Source organism: Ahaetulla prasina, chromosome 7 (genome assembly GCF_028640845.1).
Source record: "Ahaetulla prasina isolate Xishuangbanna chromosome 7, ASM2864084v1, whole genome shotgun sequence".
NCBI classification, from domain to species: Eukaryota; Metazoa; Chordata; class Lepidosauria; order Squamata; family Colubridae; genus Ahaetulla; species Ahaetulla prasina.
Window position 1 is genome coordinate 93183702 of NC_080545.1, and position 22297 is coordinate 93205998.

Here is a 22297-nt window from a genome sequence, read left to right on the forward strand (position 1 = left end):
CATTTCATCCCTGCGTTAAACCCTTTAATGCAGGGGTCTCCAACCTTGGCAACATTAAGACTTGTGGACTGCAACTCCCAGAATTCTGGGAGTTCAAGTCCACAAGTCCTAATGTTGCCAAGGTTGGAGACCTCTGCATTAATGGATTTCTGGTTATTTTTCATAGATGAGCGGTGTAAGGAGGGCCTTGAAATGTTGCATCTGTTGTGGTAGGTTTCCTACCGAAACCTTTTGTTCTTTCCCCCATTCGTTTCCCTGCACCAACCGAATGGCATCTCTAAGAACAAAGGCAAACTGGGAGCTTCTTAAACATGCACCAAATGCTTGTGATATAAACCATCTACCTTTGCTTTCCTGACAGAACTCCTTAGCTTTTTTTAAAAAAAAGGGGGGGGATTCCTTGTCTTTGAAAAGGGACAGCTAAATCTCTGTGGAGTGACAGTAGGAAAGATTGCTCTTGCTGGCTGAAGGATCTCGGGTCTCTTGGTGAAACAGGAAGTTGTACTCCAGAGGCTTTAGTTTAATCCAGCAGGATTCTAGCCCCTGTTCTCGCATACCATATTGGATTTAATTTAAAATATCCAAGGCAGTTGACAGCCTCAGATCTGAACAGAACCGTTCAAGAGAATATAGTAGGGAGGACGATTAGCAAGGGTGAAAGAATAAGAGAAAAAGCTAAGGAAGTGAAGGAAACTTAACCCAACAGCTCAACCGCATCTTTGAGTAGGCAAAGTGGGATCTGCGAGTTCCTTAAGAGTTTGCAAAAACGCAGCTTTCGCCATGGATGGCGGGAGCTTTTTGTATGCCATCCCGCCCTTCTCCTTTCGGCATTAAAACGTGGGTGCCGGGCAGCGTGAATGGGGGAACAAGCAGCCTTCGGAATCCTTTGTCCCCACTTCTCGCGTTTACAAGAGAGATCAGCATTCAACCAGGACGCCCGAGCGAATATGGTTCTGTTCTCCCAAGTGTTTTTTTAAAAAGGGGGACACGTTGGAACGTGACATCAAAATGTGTTTATTTCATGTGTTTTTCTTTATTCTTTCAGCTTCCTCTACAAATTCAGAATATGACTCCTAATTTCATTCTCTCCCCACCCCCCCGCATTTTCTCTCTGCTGAGAGAATTCCTGCATTTTTTTTCAATCAAATATCTGATGGCAGAGCCATCCCATTTTTTGAAGAGACAAATCTGTAACATCCTTAATTCAGCCCTTGGTTTTTGTTTTTTTCTTCTTCTATTGATGCCTTTCCTTAGACTTCCTTTTGTTTTTGTTTTGTCTTTTTTTCCTTTCCAGATGAATACGGGATTTTTCATTTATACGTTTGGAGAACGCACACGTACCTATTTTTCTTTGGCTTTTGTGTTTTATTTCAGTTTAACCAACTAATCCTCCAGCAGGCCTCTGTGCTGCCCGGGCTTCTTTCTGATTTTTGGAGTGGCTGCCAAGTGGGTTGAATTTGGGAGGTTGATGTGGCTTCTTTGCTTCTCTGGGTGGTTTGAGCTGTGTGATTTATGCTGTTGTATTTCTTATTGTGTTTTTAGACCATCAAACCATAACTATTCCCTTTCCTGACAACCACTTAGAATTGTTAGAGATGCATGCAGCATTTAAATGCATGCCTGTGCTGAAGGGTGATGTATTTTTTCCCCCTGGAAATTTTGATATCCTTATTTATTTCCTTCTTTATTTCCTCTCACTGCCTTTCTTTTAATCAGTTGAGGAGTTTCCAAAACATGGTGGCATAATCAACATTTTAAACTCAATAAAAAGCATGATTGTATAGACATCAGCATATCATAATTTACAAGCTAGGAGTTGCACATTCCTTTGGTGAGGAAAATAACCCAAACAAGGAGAAAGAGAAGCGGAAGCTGCTTAGTTTTAGAGACACACAGACTGAAGGTTTTTCTGAACTACGGCTAGTTGTGAAGATAAGGACTTCCTTCTATCTGGTAAATTCTATTATAACGTTGTGTTGTGATGTTTCTTTTATTTCCACGTCACTGATTGCAGTGATCTGTTCGGCCTTGTGTTAGAAAAAGCCAAAATTCCATTTTCAATACAGTTTTAAGTCATGTGAATAGCGTGATTTGCTTTTCACTACCCTGTTTCCCCAAAAATAAGACCCAATCGGAAAATAAGGCCTAGCATGATTTTTCAGGATGCTTGCAATATAAGCCCTACCCCAAAAATAAGCCTCAGTTAAGCTCATTAGCAGACAGAGGCGTTTAGTACTATATTTTCCCCAAAATAAGACCTAACTGGAAAATAAGCCATAATGCATCTTTTGGAGCAAAAATTAATATAAAACCTGGTCGTCTTTTGGGGGAAACATGATAACATGATTACATTAAAAAACACACACACACTTTGATTGACAAGTTACATATATGGGTAATTCTACTCGCATATGTTCTTGCCATGGCAACATCTCTAAAGCATTCAGCATTCAGCAACGAGGCCAAGGCTGTGAATAAAATCAAGTGCTTTAACAACTCCTGTTGCATCTGTTCGAACCGAACGGGATTGTCTTGGAACAATTAACGGGAGGGGTTTTGCAGTTCAGGTGGACGTCCACTGGGTGGTGACAAAGATCAAGAATAATTCAGTAACATTTCTTCAAATCGAATTGCGAAGAGTATTTTTGGGGGGAAGATTTCCATCTTCTAAATCTATTCCTTTTACTTTGGCCAGCCTATTGTTCACATCGAAGTACCTTGAGTAGCAGAGCTAGATTTTATTTTTATTTTTATTTTTTAAAAAAAAGAAACATTTCCCCAAAACACTTCATTGCAACCATACTTGCTCTCTAGTGCTGGTGGTAACAATTAAGATTCAAAGAATTCTACTGAACTACAGTGGTCCTCGACTTAACAGTCGTTCATTTAGTGACCATTACAGTTACAGCTGCCCTGAAAAAAAGCGGCTTACGACCAATCCTCTCACTTAACCACCATTGCAGCATCCCCCACAGCCATGTTATCAAAATTTGGCCCCTTGGCAACCAGCGTACTTTTTTTGATAGCTGTAACATCCTGGGGGACATGAGATGGCCATTTGTAACTTTCCCAGCTGGCTTCCGACAAGCAAAGTCCATGGGGAGGGGGTGAGCCAGATTCATTTAACAACTATATTATTTATTTATTTATTCATTTATTTTATTAGATTTCTAGACCGCCCTTCTCCCGAAGGACTCAGGGCGGTGTACAGCCAAGATAAAAATAAACAATGTACAATTAAAAATAAATTAAAAAACTTATTATACAGTTAGGCCGATAAATTAAAATATATAATCTAAAAAAAACCCAATTTAAAACTAAATAACAATTAAATTTAAAATCTACCCAATTTAAGAAAGCCCCGCGCGAACAAACAAATATGTTTTCAGTTCACTAACTAAAAATATGTTTTATTCACTTAACAACTGCAACGATTCACTGAACCTGGGCCAAAAGGTTGTAAAATCAGATACAACTCACTGAACAACCACCTTGTTTTGTTTTTCTTTTGAAGCCCTTTCACTTCCCATCCAAGAAGCTTCTTCTGTTCTGACAGGATGGTGGGGAATGGAAGGATTTATATTCCTTGTTAACAGGTGGTCATTTGCACCCTTTTAGAGGGTCATTGAGGCCACTTGGAGGTTTATCTGTGTCCTCAGAGTCACCTGAATGGTGCAAATGGTTCCTGTAGTCTGCAGTTTTTTCCTCTGGAAATCTGTTCCTACTCCCACACACCATTCCAAGGGTATCCATCCCAAATTGTATAGCTAAAATCCTGTAGAGACTCGGGTCACGGTTGTCCCAAAGGTGCTTTTTCAGGAGGCAACTGGACTTTCTTGTTTTTTCTTTTGAAGGTGTTTCAATTCTCATCCAGGAAGCTTCTTCAGCTCTGACAGGATAGTGGGGGGATGGAAGGATTTATATTCCTTGAAGACAGCTGGTCATTTGCATCCTTTTTGCATCAGATGCTGAGGGAAGAGAAGCAAATGTGGTGTTTTGCTTTAGAGCAGCGGTTCTCAACCTGTGGGTCGGGACCCAGTTGGGGGTCGAATGACGATTTGCCAGGGGTCGCCTAAGACCATCGGAAATATGGGAAGTATACTTGCGAGTCGAAGAATCGCGCTCCAATGGTTGACTCCACCAGCCAGCTGCAGGCTCTTCAAATCGAATTAAAAAAGAGAGAAATCTTTGCTCTGATGTCTCCCTCTCAAGCCAGCTGCAATCACTCCCAATCGCTAGCCTAATCTGGCTTCAGGCGCGATAAACTTAATAGGGGAGGAGTCTCCGCTTTAATGCCTCCGTCCTCAAGGCAATCGCAAGCAGTTCAGATTGCTAGCCAATACAGCTTCAGGCGTGATAAATTCAAAACGAAAATAATTTTATGGTTGGGGGTCGCCACATCGTGGGAAATTGTATTAAAGGGGTCGCAGCACTATAAAGGTTGAGAACCACTGCTTTAGAGACAGTTCTGAGTTAGACATCCACCTGTTTTGGATGCAGCAGATTCATATTTATTGTACCGGGCAGAGAACTGACCAAGGGCCTCCCCCCTGTCTTGACTGCCTATGGAGAAGATCAGTGCTATCAGAACCGATCCCAAGGGAAAACAAAAAACCCTCGTGTTTGTAGACTGTTTCTCAACACGGCCCGATGGTATTCCTGGATAATCTGAAGTAAAGGTAGTCCTTGAGTTGCAACTATAATTGGGACCGGAACTTCTTTTGTTGCTAAGCGATGTGGTTATTGAGTGTGAGCTGTGCCCAACTTTGCTGTGGTCTGTGGTCACTAAGTGAATTGACTTTCCCCCATTGACTTTGTTTGTCGGAAAGCCAGCTGGGAAGGTTGCAAGTGGCGATCACATGATGTTGCAACTATCATAAAATACCTGCCGGTTGCCAAGCAACCTGAAGTTTGATCACATGACCTCTGCAATACTCCTAAATGCAAGGATCGTCGTAAGTCACTTTTTTTCAGCACTCTTTTTCCGAACATTTGTTAAACAAATGGTCATAATCGGAAGACTACCTGTGTCATAATGAGTGTTGCAACGAGTTTCGTCCCATAGAAAGCTTGGCTTTTAGGCAATTTCCTCCCACTTTTTATGGTATATTTGCCCTGGCTGACTTCGTGTGCTTCGCTTCGTTTGGTTTGGAAAGTTTCAATTGAACTCTGAAAGATGGTTTGTCTTTTGTTGGCTGTGGATTGTAATTGAGGCTTTTGATGCAGTAATGAACCTATTTTTTTCTCTCTCTTTCTTTCTGAATTCTTTTCTTTTTTTTCCCTTGCCAGCACCCGATATCGTGGTCTTCCTGTTCGCTACTATCCTCCCAGTGTCTCCTGGTATTCCATACTTTACCATCTATGTAACTTTTTGGTGTGATTGCACTTTAAACAAGGATTGATTTTATTTACTAACCAGCATGAGTCGTGGTTTACCTTGTTTGTACTTTCATTCCTCCTCAATAGAAAAAAAAAATTGAACCCTACAGAAGGACATTTATCCAAGAATGGTGCCATGAGCGCCATGTTGCATCAATGAGAATTGTGGACATGCGCAGGAGCATTTCTCCCTTTACCATTTTGAGTAATTGATTCTTGAGGCAGCCTATAGGAGCAAAGGTAGATTTTATAAACCTACGTGCCTTACTATCTTAACAGAACAACAACTTGGAAGGGACCTTGGAGGTCTTCTAGTCCAACCCCCTGCTCAGGCAGAAAACCCTATACCATTTCAGACAAATGGTTGTCCAATCTCTTCTTGAAAAAACCTCCAGTATTGTATAACCTCCACAACTTCTGGAGGCAAGTCGCTCCACTGATTAATTGTTCTCACTGTCAGGAAATTTCTCCTTAGTTCTAGGTTGGATCCCTCCTTGATTAGTTTCCATCCATTGTTTCTTGTCCTGTTTTGGAGAATAGCTTGACTCCCTCTTCTTTATATCTCAACCCCTGAGATATTGGAAGACTGCTATCATGTCTCCCCTGGTCCTTCTTTTCATTAAACTAGACATACCCAGTTCCTGCAACCGTTCTTCATATGTTTTAGTCTCCAGTCCCCTAATCATCTTTGTTGCTCTTCTCTGCACTCTTTCTAGAGTCTCCACATTGTTTTTACATCGTGGTGATCAAAATTGAATGCAGTATTCCAAGTGTGGCCTTACCAAGGCATTATAAAGTGGTATTAACACTTCACGTGATCTTGATTCTATCCCTCTGTTAATGCAGCCCAGAACTGTGTTGGCTTTTTTGGCAGCTGCTGCACACGGCTGGCTCATATTTTAGTGATTGCCCGCTAGCACTCAAAGATCCCTCTCACGGTTACTACTATTGAGCCAGGTACCACCTATGCTGTACCTGTGCATTTTGTTTTTCTTGCCTAAATGTAGCACCTTACTTTTTTCTTTTTATGGAAGAATGGATCTCTTATACGAGAGTCTGATGGTGGAAGACTGCAGGAAGATTGACTGATGTCAGTGGAGTGGGTGGGACCAAGATTTATCCTTTGATACAGCATTTTTCAAGCTTTGCAACTTTAAGATACATGGACTTCAACTCCCAGAATTGCTGGCTGGAGAATTCTGGGAGTTGAAGTCCATGTCTCTTAAAGTCGCCAAGTTTGAGAAACACTTTTTTGGGATCCCTTCCCACAACCCTAATTCTGTGAGGAGCCCTAATATTTTATATTAAGTCACCTGGGTTACATTATTCATGCATGGCCATCATGCGTGTTCGGACAGCATGTCAATAATGTGGCAAACTAGGTAACAGCCTGCAACTGCATGCAACGGTAGTCCTTGACTTACAACTGGTTGCATAGCAACCACTCAAAGTTATGATGTCCCCCCCTAAAAAGGTACTTACGACCGGGATTGTAATCCTTCCCGGGCACCTAATCGCAATTTGGATGCTCGGCAACCATCATCAATGGCCATTTGCAATGTCCCCTGGTTAGGTAACCATCATTTAGAACGTGTTTTTTTTGGCTGGCAAAAAAACTACCTGCTTCTAGAAAGAAAACACACTCATGGGTTTGCTTAACAACCGTGGCATTTGCTTAATGACTGGATTCACTTAATGACCACGGCGATTCACTTAACGACTGCCACACACCAAAAAAAATCATAAACCCTATCAGTTGCATGATGACCTGTACAGAATGATCCTCATGATTTGCAAACATAATTCCGGGCTTAAATACGATAGTTAAGTTGACGGCTACCTGTGTTGTGACCCAGGCCCCAGTAGGTAGTAGGAAACTCAAGTCAGTGAAAAAACAAACGAACTTTATTCGAACAGTTGAGAATGACTTCATTCCCAGCGTAGTTCAACTAAATTAAAGCAAATTCCTCCCAAGACAAGTTCCTCAGTCCTGTCGCCAACCTTGGTCCAATTAGGCAAACTGCCAAAGGCCTTTCTTGGCAAACGTTCAGAAGTCACAGATACAAAAATAAATGCAAGAAGACGAAGCTACCAACGTTGTTTTCCGGCAAAGCCCAAATGCCATTGCTGGTCTGTTTTAAGCGTTATGGGAGGGGCCAATCATCTCTTGGCCCTACTCCCAAGTTGTCCTCTTTGTTTTAGCTGCTCTTGCCTTCTGACAGCTCTTCTCATGCGTGCATTAGGAACAGGCTCCTCCTGTTCCTCCGCCTGACTACTATCAGTCTCTGGAGGCTCTGGAGTCCACACCTTACTCCCCGATGGCCCTGGCCCCACCTGTGCCTCATCGCTGTCTGACTCCGTTGCCAGCTCCGCAGGCTGCTGGCGGACCACAAAAACCTGTCTTATATGTCTTTGAGGCTTCTTCGGGCCTTGTGGAAGCTGGGTTAAAAAACAACAACAACCATTCTTCAACAATTGCAGAGTATCATGAAACCCTCTTGGTTGCCCGAAGAAATCCCAGCGTTCCAACTTCTCCCCACCCCTGCTTCCTCCAGCTCAGCTGAGCAGAAATTCCTACAGCATTTCAACGTCCTGGCTGTTTTGTTTTACCCCGAGCTGAAACCTGCACTTGAAGCCTGTCGCTGGTTTGAAAATAAAGGAAGACAATGCCTTATGAGCGCGAATGTCATTTTTCGTATTGTTCCTAGCCGTCCCGCTGTAATTACAGGCTTGCAAATTGGGCCTGTGCTTTTTGTGCAAAAGGCATAATGGGAACTTGGCTTTTCGCCGTGGCTGTAAACATATTGTCACGGAAGGAAGCTTCCCCCCCCCCCGCCTCGATTTCAAGGGAGTTGCATTTCAAACCGTCTCTGTCAAGTGCTGGAGAGGAGGCAGCGCGCTGCCAGTCGCAAAGCCGCGGCGCAGAACACCCAGGAGAGGTGGTCTTCTTCCTTTTCGCTTGTTAAATTCTAACAGCAAACCGAGATCCATAGAATTCAGCCAGGTTGTCGCAGCAGCAATAGACAGCCAGGTTGAGTAGAACCGGCGCCAGTGACAGCTCTGATGCAGAGAGGCAGAAAAAGAACTGGGCTCTTCCCTCTTTAATTAAACAGCCCTTTCCTTCCAGCTTTCTCTTTCCTTCCTCTTCCTCAGGAGGGCCCAGTTGTGTGTTTGCCCCTGTTTAAGAGGCCTTCACAGAAAGCAAGTCGTAAGAGGGCGGAAGTTGAGCAAAAGACGATGGTTGTACATTTGGCCAAACAGCCTTTTGATGGTTTAAAAAGGTAAAGGTTCCCCTCGCACATCTGGGCTAGCCGTTCCCGACTCTAGGGGGCAGTGCTCATCTCTGTTTCAAAGCCTAAGAGCCAGTGCTGTTCTTGGTCATGTGGCTGGCATGACTCAACGCCAAAGGCGCACAGAACGCTGTTACCTTCCCACCAAAGGTGGTCCCTATTTTTCTACTTGCATTTTTTACATGCTTTCAAACTGCTAGGTTGGCAGAAGCTGAGACAAGTCACGGGAGCTCACCCCGTTAGGCGGCACTAGGGATTCGAACCGCTGAACTGCCGACCTTTCGATCGACAAACTCTGCGTCTTAGCCACCACGTCCTTTTTGATGGTTTCGATGTGTGCACAGTTTGAAGTATCAACAACATGGGCATCAAATATATCTCTTTTGACATCTGAGCCTGGTTAAATTGACGTTCGTTGACGGTAGTCCTCGATTTAGGGCCACGATTGAGCCTGAAATTCCTGTTGCCAAGCAAGACGTTCATTAAGTGAATCACTGCAGGTGTTAAGTTAGTCCCCCGGGTCGTTCAATGAATCTGGCTTCCCCCATTGACTTTGCTTGTCAGAAGGTCGCAAAAGGGGAATCACGTGACCCCCCCGAGACAGACACTGCAGCCGTCATTAATATGAATCAGTTGCTAAGCGTCTGAATTTTGATTTACGCAATCATGGGGATGCTGCAAAGGTTGTGTGAAAAACGGTCATAAGTCATTTTTTATGAGATAGTAACTTTGAGTAATCACTAAACAAATCGTTCTAAGTCAAGAACTAACTGTATTATGTATTAAGCAAATTTATATAGCCGCCCAATGTACACATTGATGAAGCCGGGCAGTTTGCAAACGTTTTAAAAAGTGCACCATATAATGAAACACGTTTAAAAACACACACCCCATGGCATCAACAAAACAATCAAAGCAGTCATTTGGTTGTCTCTCTCTCTCCGTTTTGTGATTCCCCAGACCTGCTGACAAAGGCACTTTTTAGGGCCTTTCGCAAGAGCAGCAGGGTGGGGCCCAACCAGGGATGAAATCCAGAAGTCCAGGTTCTGGAGAACCGGTAGCGGAAATTTTGAGCAGTTTGGGGAACCAGCAACCTCTGGCTGGCCCCAGAGTGGAGTGGGAATGGAGCTTTTGCAATATTCTTTCCCCAGGAGTGAAGAGGGAATGGGGATTTTGCAGTATACTTCCCCAGGAGTGGGGAGGGAATGGGGATTTTGAAATATCATTTCCCCAGGAGTGGGGAGGGAATGGAGATTTTGAAATATCCTTCCTCCAGGAGTGAAGAGGGAATGGAGATTTTGCAGTATCCTTCCCCTGGAGTGGGGAGGGACTGGAGATTTTGCAATATCCTTTCCCCAGGAATGGGATGGAAATGGAGATTTTGCAATATTCTTCCCCTGGAATGGGATGGGAATGGAGATTTTGCAATATCATTTCCCTAGGAGTGGGGAGGGAATGGAGATTTTGCAATATCCTTCCCCCAGGAATGGGGAGGGAATGGGGATTTTGCAGTAGCCTTCCCCTGCCACGCCCACCAAGCCACGCCCACAGAACCGATAGTTTTAAAAAAATGAATTTCACCACTGGGCCCAGCTGTACCTTGAGGGAAGTGATGTTCCATAAGGAGCCACCACCGAGAAGGCTATTTTGTGTGGGGCCACCAGATGACCGTCCCTAATCAGTGGAACCCATAACAAACAAGTTCCCTGAGAATCTTAAACTGGTTTGTGTGTGTGTGTGTTTGTAGCCCTTCTCTAAGTCTGCCTTTGTGGGCTGTGCGATTCCTGTCCAATTATTTTGTACATCTAATGAAAAATCATAAGCCCTGCTGCGTGCACAGGCTTTGATCTTCCCAGGCAACAATTGTGATATCGGCTGTTAATACATGGTTAATACTCCGATTGTAACAGCCGCTTCTTAATTAGAGAACTGGCAAGTGTAGTTCAAGGTTATTCTAGCTTCGATCTTGCCTGCCCTTTCCCGATGTTCAAAATTCAGGTGTTGAGCTTCCAATGTCTAAACCGCTTTTGAATCATGCACACCGGAACGAATGCACTTTCCCTCGCTCTGCCATGTTACAGAAAACAATCTTCAAAGCAAGAAAGGGATTCAGTAAAAATGTTGTATTTTTCCCTTGGATGGCATGGAAGCTTTAATGGTAATTAAGAGACCTTAAACGTGCTAATATTTTTTTAAAAAAAGAATAAAAGCTGCCTTATCAATCAGCCTAGGAGCATTTCGATGCTTTTTCTTGAGAAAGTATGCACTGACTCAACATTTCAAAAAAGGAGACGAATCGGAGTGATTATAGGATGAAGTGTTGTTGATGCTACTGGAACCTCAAAAACGTAGATACCTGGAGAGAAATAGGCGGGAAGGGTAATGGGCGATTATGAGAGGCCGTGAGCATGTTTTAAAGTAGTCCTGTGGGCTCCCCAATAAATGTACAGAACAGTGTTGGTGAATTTGTCTGAAATGGTGTAGGGTTTCCTGCCTGGGCAGGGGGTTGGACTAGAAGACCTCCAAGATCCCTTCCAACTCTGTTGTTGTTGTTGTTGTTGTTGTTGTTGTTGTTTTATATTATTATTATTATTATTATTATTATTATTATTATTATTATTATTATTATTATTATTATTATTATTATTATTATTATTATTATTATTAACCTGTGTTGTGCATGTCACAGAGGTGATACCCCTTGCCATGCTGACACATTGGATCCTCTGGAAGTCATGCAAGAGGACTTTGCTCTCACACAACTTCTGAGGGGTCTAAAAATTGTGAAAGTGTTCTCACTTGATTTTCTGGGGTTCTCTCTCTCTCTCTCTCTCTCTCTCTCTCTCTCTCTCTCTATCTATCTATCTATCTATCTATCTCATTCTCTTCCTCATTCTCTCTCTGATTCTCTTTCTCTCATTCTCTCTTTGATTCTTTCTCTCTCTCTCTCTCAATCACTCTCATTCTCTTCCTCTCATTCTCTTTCTCTCTCTCATTCTCTCTCTGTTTCTTTCTTTCCCTCTCATTCTCTCTCTCTCTCTCTCTCTCTCTCTCTCTCTCTCAATCACTCTCATTCTCTCCCTCTCTCATTCTCTCTGATTCTCTTTGATTCTTTCTCTCTCTCTCTCAATCACTCTCATTCTCTTCCTCTCATTCTCTTTCTCTCTCTCATTCTTTCTCTTTTTCTCTCATTCTCTTCCTCATTCTCTTCTCTCTCTCTCTCTCTCTCTCTCTCTCTCTCTCAATCACTCTCATTCTCTTCCTCTCTCATTCTCTCTGATTCTCTTTGATTCTTTCTCTCTCTCTCTCAATCACTCTCATTCTCTTCCTCTCATTCTCTTTCTCTCGCTCATTCTCTCTGTTTCTTTCTTTCCCTCTCTCATTCTCTCTCTCTCTCTCTCAATCACTCTCATTCTCTTCCTCACATTCTCTTTCTCTCTCTCTCTGATTCTTTCTCTCCCTCATTCACTCTCATTCTTTCTTTCTCTCTGTCTCTCCCTTTCTCTCATTCTTTCTCTTTTTTCTCTCTCATTCACTCTCTCTGATTTTCTCTCATCCTCTCTCTCTCATTCTTTCACTCTCTCTCATTCTCTTCCTCTCTCATTCTCTTCCTCTCTCTCATTCACTCTCATTCTTTCTCTCTCTCTCACTCTCTCTCATTCTTTCTCTCCCCCCCCAAATAGTTTGCCATCACTGATGATATAAACAAGCAGAGGTGTGTCTTAACCCTGGTTACACACATTAGAATCCGACTTTGATTGGATGTGGTGCTTATGCAGTCAATGACTGTCACAAATGTTTTGATTTGGAATTCTGCACTGGCAGTGGCCATTTAGCAAAGGACTGTAGCTTCAGGCTTGCAAAAGGTCTTAGGTTTAAGGCCTCTTGACATCTTCAGTGATCAAACATTGAGCTCGTTGGGTCAAAGGATTGATTGCATACAGGGAAGCTTGTCATGTTACTAGATGTCTGAGAGTGGTAGGTGGATTGTGGTCTTAGGAGCTTGCATTTGGTGGCAAAATGCCTCCAAGCTGGGGGGTTCTTTATAACCTTGGCACTAACGATGCCATATTCCCTATGAGTTTCATCCACCTTTGTGACTTTGTGACTTCCATAAGCGAATCATCCATCCCCATGCATCCTCCTGTAGGCCTCCTTGTTTTGTTTGTTTAAACACCACTTACGCCGATTCTACAGATCATTTGCCTCCCTATAGCAATAGCACTTACTTATATACCGCTCCACAATGCTTTAGAGCCCTCTAAGCGGTTTACAGAGTCAGCCTATTGCCCCCAACAATCTGGCTTTTCATTTTACCGACTTCGGAAGGATGGAAGTCTGAGTTAACCTTGAGCCGGTCAGGATCGAACTCTTAGCAGTGGTCAGATTAGGTTAGCCTGCAATACTGCATTCTAACTACCGTGCCACCATATAAAATATGTTTATTAGCAAAGCTAAGCTACCTGACAATCAATTTCGTTGTGGTTTTTTTTTTTTTTTTTTTTTTGTTCCCTTTCCTAAAAGTGTTCTCCTATCAGTTGTTTTCTAATCCCTAATTGATCAGGGCAAAAGGGATAACTGTTATCTCTGCCACTCTTTTCTGAAGTTAGTCCAGATAAGCTATTGTCTCGCTACGAAGCCACTGCAAGAGATAAGCCTGTCAGGTTTTGTTGCTGGACTTTGCAGCGAAATCTGCCACCTGCAAAACTAAGGGAAGGGAGCAAAATTCCATAATACATATATCGGTATTTGAGATGACTGATCTGCAGCCTGATGGAACGCGAATGAAGATCCGATTTTCTCCTGACTTTCTGTATAATGCGCAGGTGGCCCGGAGAATGAAAATAGCTTGAAATGGAAGCTTCAGCGAAATTATTTGCAGTAGAAATGCTTTTTGCAGGCTAGTTGCCAGGCTGCTGTTTCACGTGATAGTGTCTTACAGAGAACTCAGCTTCACATTTTGCAAAGGGTACTGCAAGCTTAAGCATAGTGCAGGGGAGTCCGGCCTTGGCAACTTTGAAGATTTGTGGACCTCAACTCCCAGAATTCCCCAGCCAGCATAACTGGCTGGGGAATTCTAGGACTTGAAGTCCACAGGCCTTAAAGTTGCCATAGTTGGACACCCGTGGCCTAAAGCATCCACATCTAGCTACACATTTATACATAGACTGCAGAAAAAACAATTGCAACCCAGCCTGCCTTCCATGGAGGACCTGTATACTGCACGAGCCACAAAGAGGGTTGAGAAAATATCTACAGACGCCTCACATCCTGGACATAAACGGTTTTTAACTCCACCCCTCAGAATGCCGCCATAGGGAACATTACATGCCAAAACAACCAGACAGTTTTTTCCTTGTGCTCTGCTAAATATTCCCTCAGCACTTGTCCTATGTCTAAGGATAGTTACCCATGTATTATTATTATCCTTCTCATTTTTCCTAATTGCTTTCTCCTATTGGTATCTTATGATTATATTACTTTGTTGTTTTATTTATGTTCGTTTGTTGTTGCTTCTGAACCAGAAACAAATTCCTTGTTTGTGCAATCACACTTGGCCGATAAAGAATATTCTATTTTGTTCCATCTGATGACAGGAGATCTCTGCTGAATAATTCCAGAGCAGAGATGTGTGTAACCTTTTTCCAGCGAACGGCCCTGCTAGGTCTTGGACAGGCATAACATAACATAACATAACATAACATAATAACAGAGTTGGAAGGGACCTTGGAGGTCTTCTGGTCCAACCCCCTGCCGAGGCAGACCCATCCTTCCCAAGGCAGGATCAGGGGTGAAATGCTCCCGGTTCGGACTGCGCGATCTGGTGGCGATGGGGGCGGGTAGTTCGGAGAACCAGTAGCAAAAATCCCTGCCCCATGCCTCGCTGTTCCTCTTCTCTGCCCCTGAAGCTCTCAGTGGTGATAAAGCTGCAAACGGCCTTAAATGACTGCCGCGGTACTTCAAAGGGCCGCACTACAGCTGATCAGCGCTGTAGGCGGCTAGTAGACCGGTGCCTCTATTTTTAAAGAAGGTAGACAGGTTCGCTCCCAAAAAAAGGCAATTAGTAGACCGGTGCCTCTATTTTTAAAGAAGATAGACTGGTTCACTCCCAAAAAAAGGCAATTAGTAGACCGATGCCTCCATTTTTAAAAGAGATTTCTGAGATGTCTGTATTTCTGTAGTGTTTCACTCTAACTACACAAACACACAAAATCTCACCAAGCTGTATGTGGCATTTTGTGTGTGTGTGTGTGTGAGTCAGTTGTGTTGTGTGTGTGTGTAAAGTGTGAAAGTTTGTTTTTTGAGCTTTTTGTGGCTGTGTGAGGTTCTTGCTTGTTGCAGGGGCCATTTTGGGTGAGGTGCAGCCGCTTTTACATTGTGTGTGAGTCAGTTGTGTTGTGTGTGTGTGTAAAGTGTGAAAGTTGGTTTTTGGTACCTCTTATTGTTTTGTATACTTTTGTTATTTTTATTATTTATTGTTATTGGCCACGCCCACCCAGTCATCTGACCACCAAGCCACACCCACCAATTAAGCCACGCCCACAGAACCGATGGGAAATTTTTTAGATTTTACCCCTGTGCAGGATCAATATATATATAAAAAAAAATGAACTCCGATTTCATTCTGTTTCCATCTATTTAAAACGAAATGCTTCTAATGCGATGGCTTCAATCATGTAAAATGATCGTGTCTTCAATCATTTGCCCTTGCGTTATGTCGAAAATTACAATTTGGTGGTAACTTCAGAAGGGTCGCGCAGGGTATGCAGCCAAGATTTTGAGAGGGAGGGGATGCTGTTCTGCTAAAAATCAGAGAAAGAGCTACGGCTGCAGATGGTGGTTGTTTTTTTAGCAGCTGAAGGACTTGGTCACACCCAATTCTGAGAGAGCATAAGGATGAAGTCTTTCTTCTCTTCCAAGTTTTTTAGGGGGGAAAAAAACAGTTGACTGTGCAGTCTGGTCTTGGGGAGCGAACGATTCGAAACCGGTCATGATTTCCCAGCAAAATATAATATCATTCAGTTCATCCAGTATTCTGTTTCAACCCTGTGGCTGTTAGGAGATGCACATCTATAAAATTCACAGCGGATGAAAATTCTCCCTTCCATCCCTTCCAAATAATTGCTGAATACGCCAGATTTTCAGAAATCGGGTTCAGCAGTCTTTTAAAATTAAGACCTTGATCTGCTGCGGTTTCAGGAAAGCCAGGCTTGTCCACTTAATAGAAAACATCCAGTCGGCATAGTTTGGATCATACAAGGTTGGATTGCATTTTCCAGAAAATCCTTGCTAACTTGAATGAGGTTTTTTTTTTTGTTTTTGTTTTGATAATCAGACATACTGCCTGCAGTTGTTACCATCCAGGGAGAAATGGAGGTTGTTTGCATTTGAGTGTAAAATTGGCGATAACTTCTAACCTGTAAGGGTTGAGTTTATCTTTAAACCTTCCAGCATTGTTTTTTTTTTCTTTTTATCTATTTCACACCCTATAATGCATTATGTTAAAAAACAACAACGACAGACCAATCTATCTATGAGGTCATGGTGAGAATTTGCTTATTTGTTGAGGTTTTCTAATTAGGAGCTGCCTTGAGTCTTTGGTTGGGGAGGCCTTATAAAAAGCTAATGAATAACAGCAATTTAATTGGCAGACATATTGATTGCTCATTTTATTCGTCTTCTAGGTAAAGAGGATGAATTTCCAAAGAAGCTGGGGAAAATTCCAGCTGACAGTCAACCTGCCATGCTGAATCTCACCCATCTCGTCAACGGACAAAAAACCAATGTCGTCTCGAAGGAGGCCCGGCCAAGCCAGAGGACTGGAGAAGGACGTCGAGAAGGTTCACCACAGAGATATGGAGAAGGAGGCCAAGAAAGCTCACCTACAGCACGGACAAAGAGAGATCGGGAAGGCTCACCCACGCCACGGGCAGAGAGAGGCCAAGAAAGCTCGCCAAACCGCCAAAGACGAAAAAATTCCTTGGAAAAGAGGCACACTTTGAGACATCAGCAAAAGCCACTAACACTAAACACACAAAGTGGGTTGCCAAAGCACGATGGGGAGAACGCCAGAAGAAAGCCTGAAACACAAACAGAGGTTGACCCCAAGCAGAAACACAACGCAGCCGCGAACCAAAACTCCAACGCAGTATTAACTAATACAGGGAAAGAGTTTGTACCCAGGTGGATTAAACCGTCCGATGTTAAAATCATTGAAAAAACAACGAAAATCACCATGGAGTTTAAGACTAGATTGCCAAAGCAGGACTGGACAGGACCAGCCCCTGCTCCGGAGGACCAAGCTCAGCTATTCAACCCCAAGCAAAAAGTTAGGGTTTGGGATGTGGATGAAAGTAAGCGGGGCTCGAACGCATCGCAGTACGACAACGTCCCCGAAGCTGATCTGGAGAACGGAAACTTTGTGGAACAGGCCCCGGAGAGAGTTGCTTTGCCAAGTCCAAGGAGCACAGCTTTCTCCAGCGGTTCCAGAAAAGAGATCGAGAAAGGATCTAGTCCACCAAAAATATCCAACAGTTATGCCTTCAGCGCCCAACCAAGGGCCCCCAGATACTCATCCCAATCTGACGGATCGGTGGTTGGACCTCACGTGAGACAGCCACCACCATCTTACAATAACCCACCTGTTTACCAAGGGTATTCTCCAAAGCACATTACCAAAGTAGGTAACTTGACAGCCACCCAGTACAATCACGGGACTCGTACCGGCTCCGCCACTCAGTTGTATATTCCCGATTTCCCACCAGAGGCGGAAATTCATCAGATGCTCTCTGAGAAGCCGCCTAGAAATTACTCTGCCCTCCACCAGAATCTCGTTGTGACACCTTCGAGTCGGATCGAGGTTGTCCCAGATGAGGTCTTCCCAAGCAGTCCCAGAGGCCTCCGTCCTGCAATCCCTCCGGTTGATTATCTGCCAGATCATAAAAAATGGCCGGACCCCCCTTTCACGTACAGGCCGGGAGCCTACGGACAATCCTGGGGTGGAGACGGTGCCCGAAGTCACTTCGGGAACCTGAAGAGACATCCAGGGTTTCAGCCTAAGCCTCTTGAAGACCACAACCTTCCCGCCCTTTCCATGGACCGGCCTCTGAGATACAGGACAGCCTCAGGGGAACTCGGCCCCCCCTCCTACCAGTATCCAACTTCCCCTGGCCCCGACCCCCATTACAGGCGCCAAGCAGATGGGTTGTCTATGAATGAATCAGTGCTGCTTTGAAAAGAAATACATACGTATGTATGTATGTATGTATGTATGTATGTATGTATGTATGTATGTATGTATGTCTTTGGTTATTCGGGTTTTCTCCCGTGTAAAATTGGAAGTGTCTTGGCGACATTTCGACGAAGTCTCATTCGTCATCTTCAGGCTGGTGTTATCAGCTTCGTGCTTCTAGGAGCAATGGTTTGGACACTTCCAATTTTACGCGGGAGAAAACCCAAATAACCAAAGACCTACATACAAACACCCGCAAAACCCTCAGAAAACAAATATATATATACATACATATATACATACATATATATATCTATCTATCACTTCCGCTCACCTAAAAGGACAGGATAAGAAGAGGCTTTGGGTCAAGAGTGATCTAAGACCGTTCAAACTGTGGGGCAGGAAAGTATTACACTACTTCCAACAACGTGTTCGATTTTTGACAAAAGCCGACCCTGAGAAACGAGCAAAGCAAAACGGATCTCATAAATGTAGCAATATCTTCCCCCCCGCAGCTGTCATGGCACTCGTTTGGGTCAGTCGCTTCTTTGGAGGGGGGGGGGGGAAACGAACCAGTGGCCTAAAATTTGCAAAGCTCCATTCAGCCCCATCAGGACCCAGGAGACCCTTGGCTGGGGGCAGATGCAGAGTCTAAAAAAAAAACAAAAACGGAGGCGTGGATGTCTGGGGACCGTGCCCACAAAGTACTTTCTATTTAACTTTTTAAAAAAAATTAAATTATAAACCATCCGTTATTTAGAAAGGGATTTGGGGTGGGGTAGGGGGGTGGGACGTCTTGATTTCTTTTTTTTTTTAACACACTGCCTCGGTAGCTTCAGAAGAGAAAAAAAAAACGGGTCCTTGCAAGACCATCTCTAGAGAGGGATGCGGTGGCAATATGGCTGGCTAGAAGGTGACCTCTGGGTCCAAATCAGTGGCATTCTGACATCGCCAATAAATGGTGCTTCTGTGACCAGGACTGTATGTGAATTGTAGCACACTGTCAAGAGGTTGGGCTGTTTGTCTGACTCCCTTCACACTTCACATCTCCAAAGCCAGCGATGCACTGTTTTGAGCGTCCCAGGTGAGTTCTGGGTTGAGGGATGTTTAGAAGTCCAGCACATGCAATTGATGCATTTGTAGTGTAGAACAGGGGTTCCCTAACCCCCGGGGCCCCAGCTCACTTTTGGGCCACGAGCTGTTCGCAACCGGGCCACGGAAGCGATGGTCGAGCGTGAGTGCGCACCCTCCATTTATACGAGCAGCCGATGTGCATGCCCGCTGCTTGTGCAAACGGAGATGTGCGTGCACGCTTGCCGGCCACTCACGCGGAACCATCGCCTCTCTCTTCCCTCCCCCACCCAATCCCCGGTCCGCAAAGCCAGAAAGATTGGGGAACTCAAGGGTTAATATGCTTTGGAAGAGAAGAACCTCCAGTCTGGTTTTTCACAGCCCTGGCCCCGTTCCTTGCCTTTTCCATGTAAGGGTTTGACACCTGCTTTGGGGGTTACCAGTATGGAGCACACACTCCATTGGTTCGAACCCAACCTGTTATCCTTTGTTTGGGTAGTATTGTTGAGCACACAGCATCTGTATGGCTTGGACACTGTGCGGATGCCCCTAATGCCCCTATGAAGCTGCAAGCCTACCGGGGGCACGTGAATCCGTTCCACACACTCACAATAGGCCTTGCGCCTCCTGTTAAACAACCTGCACAATTTGCGGCGTAGGAAGCATGCAAAAGAGCAACCTCTGCCTTTCTATCCCAGAAATACGAAAAAGAAGATTTTATTTTAAGGGCAAGTTTTTAAAGCCCTCCTGAAACAGACATCTCACATCCCAAAAAAATAAAAAACAAAAACCCTAAAGAGATTGGATCCCTTCCAATGCATTTTTTATTTCTGCAATTAAACATTTGGTGCTTTCATATGATAGCCAGGTTACTTTTATTCCTCTCTTGTCCCATGTGCCACCGGTATTGTCTTGGAGGCTTTGCGCTGGGGCTGACCTTTGAATGATTGGCTTTCAGGGTGTATTCGGTGACATATTGGACAAATTCATCCAAAATTGGATATCTCTTACTTCACCGAAAGGGAAACGGCACAGAAATGATTGTGCTAGAACAGGGATCCTCAAACTTGGCAACTTTACGTCGTCGTCATCTTCTTCTTCTTCTTCTTCTTCTTCTTCTTCTTCTTCTTCTTCTTCTTCTTCTTCTTCTTCTTCTTCTTCTTCTTCTTCTTCTTCTTCTTCTTCTTCTTCTCCTTCTCCTTCTCCTTCTCCTTCTCCTTCTCCTCCTCCTCCTCCTCCTCCTCCTCCTCCTCCTCCTCCTCCTCCTCCTCCTCCTCCTCCTCCTCCTCCTCCTCCTCCTCCTCCTCCTCCTCCTCCTCTTCTTCTTCTTCTTCTTCTTCTTCTTCTTCTTCTTCTTCTTCTTCTTCTTCTTCTTCTTCTTCTTCTTCTCCTTCTCCTTCTCCTTCTCCTTCTTCTTCTCCTTCTTCTCCTCCTCCTCCTTCTCCTTCTGTTTCTCCTCCTCCTCCTCCTCCTCCTCCTCCTCCTCCTCCTCCTCCTCCTCCTCCTCCTCCTCCTCCTCCTCCTCCTCCTCCTCCTCCTCCTCCTCCTCCTCCTCCTCTTCTTCTTCTTCTTCTTCTTCTTCTTCTTCTTCTTCTTCTTCTTCTTCTTCTTCTTCTTCTTCTTCTTCTTCTTCTTCTCCTTCTCCTTCTCCTTCTCCTTCTCCTTCTCCTTCTCCTTCTCCTTCTCCTCCTCCTCCCATATCTGTCATTGGACCTTGGCAATCAAGTTAGCAATCCTATTTTTCTCAACAGCCGCATGAAAAAGTGCTGCTGAGTTTTGTCCAAATCAGTTCCTTAGATTTTGAAGCCACGATCTTCTTCTTCTGCCTGGACCTCATTTGCCTTGTTCCCAACTGGGATCCTGATGGACTCTTTTCCTAGGATAATTTGAGCCTAGGAAAGGCAAACCCTCAGCAGCCCACCCCTGATCGGTGGACTCGGCGATCCAAGGTTCTCCCTGCGGCCTGTTCTTTCATGCTCAAATAAGGATGTGAACCTTGTAGATGCCTTGATTTGATGAGCCCCAAAGATCGCAGCTTCCTAGCCTGGCGGAGTGGGGGGTGGGGTTTTTGTTGTGATCTCAAAGCGAAGAGCTGTTTCCCTTCTCTTGTTTTGTAATTTTGCCCGTTGCTCTCTTCTTGAGCGTCCTTGTCCGTTCCCCGTAACAAGCTTGAACATCTTGTTCTTCTCGAGAGCCATAGAGACTCTCATGCCCTTGATTGGACCGGGGCTGCTGTAGCGTTAGGCCCTTAAAAAGATGATTATAGGTATAAAGCCTAGCACTGAAGTGCTCCTTCATTCTTGGTGGGAAGCCAGAAAATTTACTGCATCTTTGGAATTCGCTTTTTTTAAAAAAAAAAAAACTTTTATCACATAGGGCAAAAAGAGCTGGAATAAGTATAGAGATCTTAATCCTGCTGGTTTTGCGGAGTGGGGAAGGGCAGCCACTTCACGTGGAAGTCCCAGAGATGATGATCTAAAACACGGGTCTCCAACCTTGTCAACTTTAAGACTTGTGGACTTCAACTCCCAGAATTCCTCAGCCAGCTTTGCTGGCTGAGGGACTCTGAGAGTTGAAGTCCACAAGTCTTAAAGGGACCAAGATTGGAGACCCCTGGTCTAAAAGCCCCTTTCCAGCTTTCTAGGTACCCTTGTTAGTTCTGTTTGCGCAGCATTGAGTAGTGTGACAGACATGGATGGGGATATGCATGACCTCGAAACTGCCATAGGGCTGATGTTCTTCAGAAGGTTGCCCTAGATGAAGAAACTTGGATCTAGTCACAGCTTTTCAGTTGACCAAGCGGCTACATCTCTGTTCGATAGGCGATTCACGTTCTCTTCCTCCTAGGTCCCCTTCTTGGGTTCACAACCATGATACAGCTCAACTTGGCACAACCATAATATAACACATGTCTCCAAACTAGGAAATGTTAAAATTTGTGGACTTCCAACTCCCAGAATTCCCCGGACTGCATGACTGGCTGGCTGAGGAATTCTGGGAGTTGAAGTCCACAAGTCTTAATGTCGCCACGTTTGGAGACCACTGATAATAGCTCGTATGTTTCTGATTTAGTGTTTCTTTGAACCTCACTTCTTCTGTGCTTCAGTAAGACAAAGAGTTTGCAGCTCAATCCAATGCGCAAACCCCACCACTGTGGTTTTATTCAACAACGCCTTAGTCCCGTGATGGCGAACCTATGGCAGGCGTGCCACAGGTGGCATGCGGAGCCATATCGGTGGGCACGTGAGCTCAGCTCTGGTGCACGCCAGCTGATTTTCGAGCCGCCTGGGCCACCCGGAAGTAGGGAAACAGGCTGTTTCCTGCC

At 44.4% G+C, this 22297-nt stretch overlaps 1 protein-coding gene across 7 annotated transcripts in view; it reads left to right on the top strand.

The window, feature by feature from the left end:
• The window catches only part of USP6NL (USP6 N-terminal like), a 178986-nt gene extending 158729 nt beyond the window's left edge, over positions 1–20257 (top strand). For 4 of the 7 annotated variants that reach the window (XM_058191099.1, XM_058191097.1, XM_058191098.1 and 1 more), the window contains one exon: positions 16355–20257. In XM_058191099.1, coding sequence (XP_058047082.1) covers positions 16355–17904 — 1550 coding nt within the window. In that variant the 3' untranslated portion in view covers positions 17905–20257. Of the gene's footprint in view, positions 1–1294; positions 5229–5289; positions 5341–7860; positions 7877–16354 lie in introns of those variants that run through there. The other 3 variants (XM_058191102.1, XM_058191103.1, XM_058191101.1) reach the window with 3 other exon arrangements.
• The last annotated feature ends 2040 nt before the right edge of the window (positions 20258–22297 follow it).